This window comes from Stegastes partitus, unplaced genomic scaffold, assembly GCF_000690725.1.
Source record: "Stegastes partitus isolate 25-593 unplaced genomic scaffold, Stegastes_partitus-1.0.2 Scaffold1332, whole genome shotgun sequence".
Classification (NCBI taxonomy): domain Eukaryota; kingdom Metazoa; phylum Chordata; class Actinopteri; family Pomacentridae; genus Stegastes; species Stegastes partitus.
This window is the reverse complement of record NW_007579063.1, coordinates 53796-63062: the sequence shown is the minus strand read 5'-3', so window position 1 is coordinate 63062 and position 9267 is coordinate 53796. Positions and strand designations below refer to the sequence as shown.

General features: G+C 46.0%; 1 protein-coding gene across 1 annotated transcript in view; it reads right to left on the bottom strand.

Moving 5' to 3' along the window:
- Window positions 1–9267, bottom strand: part of LOC103369799 (cullin-1) — a 28982-nt gene that overhangs the window by 6532 nt on the left and 13183 nt on the right. The window contains exons 3-12 of the mRNA XM_008298611.1: window positions 7747–7921; window positions 7490–7657; window positions 5985–6035; window positions 5746–5836; window positions 3692–3855; window positions 3386–3548; window positions 1784–1914; window positions 1223–1330; window positions 1015–1121; window positions 306–354 (exon numbers count right to left, since the gene is read on the bottom strand). Of these exons, the coding sequence (XP_008296833.1) occupies window positions 306–354; window positions 1015–1121; window positions 1223–1330; window positions 1784–1914; window positions 3386–3548; window positions 3692–3855; window positions 5746–5836; window positions 5985–6035; window positions 7490–7657; window positions 7747–7921 (1207 nt within the window). The remainder of the gene's footprint in view (window positions 1–305; window positions 355–1014; window positions 1122–1222; window positions 1331–1783; window positions 1915–3385; window positions 3549–3691; window positions 3856–5745; window positions 5837–5984; window positions 6036–7489; window positions 7658–7746; window positions 7922–9267) is intronic.

Genomic DNA, 9267 nt, shown 5'->3' with positions numbered 1-9267 from the left:
TAACCAAGCTGCTACCACGGATATGTGCCGTATGACGACCTCCACATGCAGAGGAACAATCTGGAGATCCACCAGTACTGATGTATGACTTTAGGTCTGATATTTCCCACGTGGGTTGAATCAGGCTCGTCTTATTAAGCAATGGTGAATTTAACTGCACTTCAAAATGAAAACTAATTTAAAAAAAAAAAAAAACACCTAAAATCCTGTTAGGAATGACTGTAAATATCTATGAAAGCCAATCCTGATGCAGGTGGAGGTAAAGGAAGGGGCTCGGTGGTACCGTAGTACACCACAGTACTCACCACCTGGTTGAGCGTGTCCTCCAGCTCGGCCTCTTCTGGGTTTTTGGAGCTGAGAAAGAAGCACAAACAGAGTCAGTACGTAGACTTACTGGTGGTTTCTTCTCACAGCGCTGATCAGAGTCTCCTCTCTTACTCATTCTACAGCTTCTGGCCAAAAACGGTTAAATATTTTCACACCAAAACGTATCAGACGTGATGAAAAGCTGCCATATTTTACGTGTATATTGCTTTTCTGTTCCTCTCTGGCCGTTTTGTGTTTCTTTTCTGACTTTTTGTGCCTCGTTTTTGTCGTTCTGTGTCTCGTTTGTGTAATTTTGTGCCTCGTTTTTGCCTCCTTGTGGTCGTTTTCTCTCCACATATTACAGATACTGAAGCATCTCCGTGTTTCCAGCCTCTCAGACTTTTCCTCTCTGCTCTGCTCATCAGCTGTAGAAAGCAGAGGTGAAATCATTTCCTGATTTACTGTCATTTACGTGCGTGAATTTATTGATTTGTGTGTTTTACGTCGTCGGGAGAACATGAAAAGGTGTCCCTTAACAAACGAGTGGTTCAATTAAAACGTGTAAGAAGTGGAGCTGATCAGAGTTTGAAGCAGACGGTCTGAGTTGCCACAGAAAGCCGACAACCACCTGTTTATGGCGGACATCTTTTCTAGTTTGGTCGCTACACTAACGAGGCACAGCCCTCTGCGTTCGTGCGTGTCGCCTACCTCTTCTTCAGTAAAGAGTCGCAGTATCTGGCCAGCAGCTCGGGGGACTTGCTGGACGACTGAGCCATCCTGGTGACGGCGTTGTTGTTGATGAACCGACCGCACGCCTGCAGCAACAACAACAACAACATTAACAAGGAGACATCGTCAGTAGTGTGGCGCTCCAGCAGACAGACGGACGGACGGCAGCTCTCTGAGGGCGACTGACCTTGTCGAGCGCCGCCACGAAGCCGGCGTCGTTGTTGAAGGCGGACATGACCAAGGCGTTGTACTTCTTGTGGACGTCCAGGGTGGTCTGGACGTACACTTTGGGGTCCTGGTGGAGAAAACACAACGTCTTTGAGCTCACCTGTCGTGTCAAGTTTGGGATTTTGTGCGGAAAGAAACCATCTAACGTTCACCTCATCATTTCACCTGTAAAAACACCTGTTTAACTATTGATCAACCTGCAGCCCATTTTCATGCCTGATCAGTTTGCAGTATTGTAGAACTGAAGCTCATTAACTCATCTGTTCATAACATTTTTATCCATCATCCGCCCACAGTGTGTGCTATTGAGCTCTTTGGGGCTCAGACCTGCTCTTTGTTGATTCTTTTCTGCAAACAAAACACATTCCTGTACTTGTGTGTGCGTATAAACGACAAACCAACAGTACGTCTGCCCCACGTGTTCCTCACATGACCGCTCTTCTTGTTTCTAACCAAACAGAGCTTCTGGTGACGGTGAACTACTGAGTGCTGGTGTCAGAGGTGGAGGAGCGGTTCGTACGTTGAGCGCCGCCTCGCCGCACTTCTCGATGGCGGCCAGGCCCTGGTTGTGGATGTGAGTCTCTAGGAGCTTCTTCAGTTCGCCAAGACCGTCCGTGATCCGCGACACCAGGTTGTACATCCGGCCCAGGTCTGAAAAACAAGCCAATTTATCGTTTCACATTAGATGTTCAGCTGGATGTGTCTCCAACAGCTGGCTCCTCTGTTCGCTGGTTCTGAGCTGTGCTGCGTTTATTTATGGATCCAATCAGTTTTATTTTCCTCTCAGTCTGTTTTGTCGTCTCTGTTTTGTGTCTTGCTCGTTATTTTGTCTCATCTTAGCCGTTTTGTGTCTTGTTTGTGTAATTTTGTGCCGCTTTCTGTGCTGTTTTCGTCTCTTTGTGCTCGTTTTCTCTCCACGTTCTATAACTGCTTAACTATCTCCACGTTTACAAATGATTAAAATGAATAATTCCACATCAGGGCGCTCGAGCGACGCAGCTCCTGAATAACAAGGCGCAGACTCAGCAGGCTGCAGCTTCGGCGCGTCGGATCCATATTCAATCAGGTGTTCTCGTCGTCACGTGTTCTGGTTGGTGGCATTAATGAGGCCGTTTCTCAGTCCGCCAGCAGTGATTGCAGATCATCAGGCTTCACCCGTTCATGGCTTCACAGCTTGATTACAGCTTATTGAACTTGCTAATGTTGAAACGTGAATCGGGTTGTGGATCCAAAAGGACTAAATACCTTCAAAGTATGTTTGTGGTTGTTGGCTGCTGCTGGAAGAGTTTACGTGTCATTTGCCTAAGAAGGAGCCATAAAGTTAATGTGCTACTAAGCTAAGTTGCGGGACAACTACGGTTTAAGGTGAGCAGATACCAGCTCTCCTGGATAATACACGTCTGAAGTGTCGTAGATTAGCTGCAGCACCACTTCCATGGTGTCAATGTGGGAGTTAAAGGAGCACCGTGACAGAGTCTCACTGACCTCAGGCCAGCCAACAAATGTTTTACAAAGCCGCGATAAACTCTGATGACTGTTCTCGTGGCTTCATTCACATTTCTACGGAACAAAACAGGTAAAAAAGCAGCTTTATTCCAACACCAATCAGTTCAAAACTCCAGCGACCAGCTGCGGGTAAAAGCCACCGACTATTTCAGTCATCTGTCTGCCATCTTATCCGCTGCAACCCACCGCGCTGATAATGTAGTTTTGCAGAGGATTGGGATCACGCAGTCAGGCAGCCATGTTGGTTTTCTACTCGTCCCTACTGAAGCTGCGTCCTTCGCTCATCTCAACCAGCACAACATCTTTGAGCTCATGTGGCTTCGTATTTTCAGATTTTTGGAGTGATAAAAAGAGATATCTAAAATTTCCACTGTACAAACCTTCAACGTCAACAAAATAAACCAGAATTCTGTTCTGAAGATGAGCCCATATTGAGTTAGATGCGGCCTTGTTCGGACTGAAGAACATATCTGGACATAACTCTGAACCAAAACAACACAGAAGATGCCTCCCTAGCTTCTCTCAACCCACCATGACTGCTTTAGGTTTAAAGAAATCCAAACAAATATGAGCGAGTCTAATCCCCGACGTACACGTGGATGATCTGCAGCTTTACCTTCGTTCTTGTCGGCATCCAAGAGGTTCTGGAACTCGGTGTGGAAGATCTCCAGGTGTTTCTCGATGAGGACCTGCTCGCACTTCCTGGCCAGCTCGTCCTGGGTGGACTCGTGGAGGTAAACCTGCACGCGCCGCTGCTCCTCCAGGAGGCGAGCCTCCGCCTGACCAAACGCAAACACAGAATGAGCCAACGCACAGGTGACCACAGCATCGCTTTGATTCTCTGTTCAACGTCAGCTCCAAGGACAGAAGCTGCTGCTGAATCCGTTTGTGCGTCTACGAATGTGGTGGGAACGCCGTCTACCTTCTTCATGTATTCTGTGACGGGGTTCTGCTGCAGGAACTCTGTGCTCTCGCGGGTGTAGAAACGTTCTGTGTCAGTGAGGAACTGACATTCAAAGTACTCTTTGTAGACGGACAGCGTCGGGCCTTTGGCGAAGGCGTCCTCCTCATTCAGGCCCAGTTCGACTGCAGGAGGAGGAGCAGGACACGACAAAGACAAGTGTTAACTAAAGGTATCGACATGACTACACTGGGACACTTAAATGATTGTTTGCTTTCACATTTAATATATACTATGAGGTATTCACAGCTGGACAGTTGTTTAATTGTGTATTCCTGATCATTAAGGCTGAAACAAACAATCAATTAAACAACCAGTTGTCAAATACGAACTGAATCAGAAATGTTTGGCTTCTTTATGACAGTAAATGTTTGAGTTGGAGGACGTCGTCTTGACCTTTAGCAAACACTGACGGATTAATCAGCCGTGAAAATAACGGTTAGTTTCAGCCCTACTGATCATTTTCAGTTGTTTAAGGTTGAAATAAAAGGAAAACAAACTGTACAGTCCTTGAACCTGGACAGTTTGATTCATACTTCTGGGCTGAATCTCTGCTGTAGTCTGACACGAACCTCCCCACAAATAAAACCAGACGACGCAGAACACCACAACCATTTTCTAAGAAATGCAGTTTGAGATTTGCTTCTTTAAATCACCACAGTTTGGCTCGACTCGCTGAACTTTTCACACTTTACTCTTTGTGTATTCGAATGTTTTGCAAAGCACCTTGTAGCTCAGGTGTTGAATGATGCAGCAAAAATAAGGTTTCTTATGATTACTGACTGGTCCGTTTGTGTCGTAACGTGACGTGTTCGCAGATTCGTACAAACATAAAGCTTAAAGGAAACCAAGTGTAAAAGGCTCTAAGTGTGTCTGCTTTGCTCATAATGAAAGTTCAAGGTTCTAACGTCTTTTCTTCTAAAAGCAACATTTATTTATTCCAACACAATCCGTCCCGTTTCATTCGTGTTTGAATGCGAAGGAGCTCAACGAACCCGATGTATAAATCAATCTGAAGACGGGCTGAATGGCTGAAATTACACCGAAGTCAAGTCAAATATTACATGAGTTTAATGTCTGATCCCAGCCACAGACAGCAGCGTCGCAGGCTACATCCACACTCATGTTTTCATTTTAGAACGACAGAAATGTTCACCCAGGTGAGTGTTTTAGCACCCGTGATCCCAGACATGCGAGCTGTAGAAAACACTGCAGAGGAGCATCAGCGAGGTCAGAAAAAGCACGTCGTTTTCTCCACTGTGCAGCAGCTGCTAGCAGAGACAACGAGCTCGGCAACACCTGCCATTCACGGGGAATTAACTGCCGGCACTCTTTGTTTTCTTTTGGGGGGGAAAAGGTCACATGAAAGGAGCGTGGAGGACTTGGGGAACATAAAGACAGTTAGGGAGCCGATAAGAAAGCAAACACGAGTGTCGGCGTCAACGAAGAGTCCGTTTCAGCTCGGCCGGGCTTAAACTTCTGAGGTTTGAAGCTACAACGGGATCCGCAGAAGTTTTAGAGGTCCTAAAAGGGCAAAAACGTAGCAGAAGTTACGTTGATTTAAAATGCAACACAAGCACTCGTTTAGCACAACTTGCAAGATGTTTTTCACGACGGTTTCCTTCTTGTTTTTCCTCGATGCAGCATGTGTGAGCACGACAACGACGAACAAAGCATCAACCCATGAAAACGTCGTTGTGTGGATGTAGCCTTAGGTGGCTGCAAACACTCTGGAGCTGATTAGTACAAAAAAAGTAAAAGCCCAGATTAGGTTGGAAGATAAATAGTTCTGCTCGATGTTTGATCGTTTCGAGAAACCAACAAGAAATCCTATTTTTGTCTCCAGCGAGCAGGTGTGGTGACTCACTCTGCAAGTAGCGCCGGCAAAAAGACGAGCTTAGCCCCGGCCGTGCATCGAAAACACACAAAGACACCACTCTGAGCTCGACATCTGTGTGTGCTCACTGAAGTCTGCCTACAACAGTTGGTGGTTGGTCTGCTTGGTGAGCACCTACCATACGACTGGACGACACCACTGATCAGCCTGGTGTTAATGGTCTCACCATTCCTCTCTCGCTCTATCAGCTTCAGAACGGCGTTTGTTACCTGACGGAGACACAAAAACACTTCGGTCAACACACCAAACAGAAGAAGAGACGCGCTCGTGGAGGTGACAATGAAACCCAGAATGTGTGCGTTTAGTACCGCCGTGTTGGTTCACGCTGGGCTTCTAGGAAAACAAAAGCAAACACACCTGTTTGTTGAGGGGTCGGAATAAACACTCCCTCCAGGTCACAAGTGCCAGCTGGGAGGAAGCGGCAGCGAGGGAGAGGGCGGAAGGAAGGAAGAAGAAACAGAAGGTTAGCAAAAGGTCAGCGCGAGTTCATGCTAATCTAAAATCAATCAATCGCTCTCAGGCTGCAACTAACTAACATCTATTAACGACTATTTTCTCCGGTAATTGATCAGCTGCTTGGTGGATAAAATGTCTTGTTTTGTCCTCGACCTAAATACGTTCAGCTGACGGACACAGAGGACGAAAGAAACCAGAAAACGTTCACATTTCACCAGATTTCTCACGTTCAAGTTCAGTTTTATTAACCAGTTAAAAAGCCTCTCTTTAAATGGGACTTTTCATCATGAAGTAACTGAAACGTTTTCCAATGAAAGTGTCCAAACAACATATTTTAACAAAAAGAAAACAAAACATGCTAACATCTAACAAGGTCACCAGTTAGCTTGTTAATGTGAATGCAGGTCAATCTGCTAGAATCACAGAGACGGATGCGTCGCAACGCCATCAATCAATCGATCGATTATTTGTTTGGTCTGTATGACTGAAAATGTTCCCAAGATGAAGTCCTCAAATGTCTTGTTTTGTTAGCAACCCCCCCAAAAAATCTGTTTCTTGTTCTAGAGGAGGAAAGAAATCTGATTTGCACTATGAAATGCCAGATTTCTAGTGTTCAGCCGTGTTTTTTCTTATCAGTTAAAAACTCTCTTTGAGGACCTTTCATTGCAAAACATAAAACAAAACTACAGACTTTCACATTAAAGGCCGATACGTCGTAGTTCTGAGTAAACTTTCGCTCACGATTAGCGTTTAAGTAATAACAGACGTCCTTAAAGCTTACTGACGTCTAACAAGGTCAAGAGCAAATGCAGTAGAGTCTGTTAGAATCATACGGACGCCGTCAATCAATCAGTCAAATACCTTCTCCATTAGTTGTTTGGGTCAAAAAAACACCATCAGTGTCCAAAACGAGGTCCTCCAATGTCTTGTTGAACATATTTGATTTAATTTTTACTATAAAGTGCCAGATTTCTCATGTGTAAGTGCCGGTTTTTATCAATTAAGGAGCTTCTTAAAACGCTAAGTTAGATTTTCACTCGTATTTAGTTTTATTTGTTCTGCCAATTAGAAACAACTAAATACCATCTAACAGGGTCGCCAGTTGAGACGAATAATCTGTCAGATATTTTCTCGATTAACGGGAATAATGCGATCGGTGTTGTCATGCTACCAACGCTGGCTTCAGGCTAACGAGGCTAGCGAGGCTCTCTAAAGGTAGAAACAACATGAGGACGTCTTCTCTAAACATCAACTGATTAGTTTGAGAGTAGGTTTAATTTCTGATCTTTTTTGGTTCGCTTGGTCAAAACACACAGCTGTGGTCGTTTCCAAAGAGAAAGTTGTCGCTAAAATCTGTAACTAGCCTAGAAGAACAGGACAGAGGTCTGTGCAGAAAGTGGAGTTACCGAGTAAATCTCGTAGATGCCCTTGCGTCCCTCATCGCACTCTCGTCTGACCCAGTGGCGGTTGAGGTAGGCGCAGATCCCGTTGAGGACCTTACTAGAGAAACGATAGTCCTCCCACTGCTGCGTGTAAAACTTCAGCACACACTCGTCCATTAGATCTTCGCCATCCTGTAGCGGGACAAACAGGGAGGAAGCAAATGAGGACCCGGCAGAATTCAGAGCGTGATCAAAATGCTGCAAACCGGACGTGTGTTCACCTTCAGCAGGCTGGTCAGATAGTTCTTCAGGAACTCCTTGAGTCGCTTGTAGAGCTCCAGGCCTACAAACTGAGCGCCTCCCGGAGTGGTGGACTTTTTGGAGGGCTTCGCTGGAGGCGCAGAGCCCCTGCCCTGGCTGGACTGGTGGACGCTGGTGCAATAGTTATATACATGTCTAACGCAGGGAGCGTTAAGGAATCAACACCACAGACACTGACAGACAAACACGGCCTCTCGGTGGCGCTGATCACCGTATTCCTCACAACTTGTAATGTCATGAGCAAGTATTTGAGGAATGTTCTCCACCGACTAAAGATGATTCTCCCCTTTATGCGCCACATTAGTGCACAGCTACTGGTGTGATCAATGAGCAGCGATGTGGACGAAGCTCTGAAAGGCAAACATGTCATTCACAGATTCCAGCTTGCATGTCGCGTAAATTAGTGTCGTTGTCTTGTGTCTGTGTGGACAGAATTACAGCTTCGGGGAAATGACAACGTTTGGCGCTGCAGAGGTGCACAAGAGAAAACGAGGTTGACAACAAAATGTGTCCTCAGGGGAAAATCGTCTCTCACGTCATGCACACTGTGTATTCTATAGTTTGTAGCCGTAACCATTCAAACACCTGAAACGTGTTTCTGGGAACATAAAACAACCTTCCTCAGTAGATCAGCTGACATATGAAGCACATTCTGGCGTTTGTTTACCGGTTTTAAGCTTGACCATTGGCCTCGGCAAACAGCTATAAAACAGGTTTGGGTTTTAAAGGAAAGGAAGTAACAAGCCAGCGCCACCGAGTTCACCGCAACACCCTGATGCAACACGTAGACGTTGGTTACGGGTAAACATTTGCCACCGTTGGGTAGCCGCTTGGCTTTAGAGTGGAAATCGTTTTAAGGTTTAACTCGGGGATAAATCTGCTATTAGGGCAAGAAATCAGACACGAAGCACGTCAAAGAATACAAATGCTATGTTTGTAAAGCCTGGTCCGAGCTTAAGTTGTCAAATCTGGATTGACTGTTTTGTGTGGCCTGAGCCGTTATAAAGACATATGCATGGCTAGAACTACACCTGGACCGACATGCACCAGTGATGCACACTTCACCAACAGCAATGAGGAAAACTGGCCAGCAGCTCCACTTAAATGCATCGGGTGCGAATCGCCAAGAAGGCCCACAATGAAAACACAAAATTTGGCTGCACGAACAGACTTCAGTTGTCTCATAAACAGCCAATCATATCCTTCGATATCACGGAGCTCCTTCGCCCTCGTTCCTGCAACCTTTCCAACAAAGACTCGCCGTTCCTGGTCTTCCTCTCACCTCCGTCGCCCTTTAACCTGGTGAACCTCTGCAGCCTGACAACATCCACACCCTTGCGTCCCCCCAACCTCCAGCTCAGCGACACAGGACTCGGACTGGACATCAGGGGTGTGCATGGATGCCAGCGTGGGTCTCACTTCCTGTTTGAGTGCAGTGGACGTCGTCTCATCTACTGATAATCACTACACATCACAGGAGA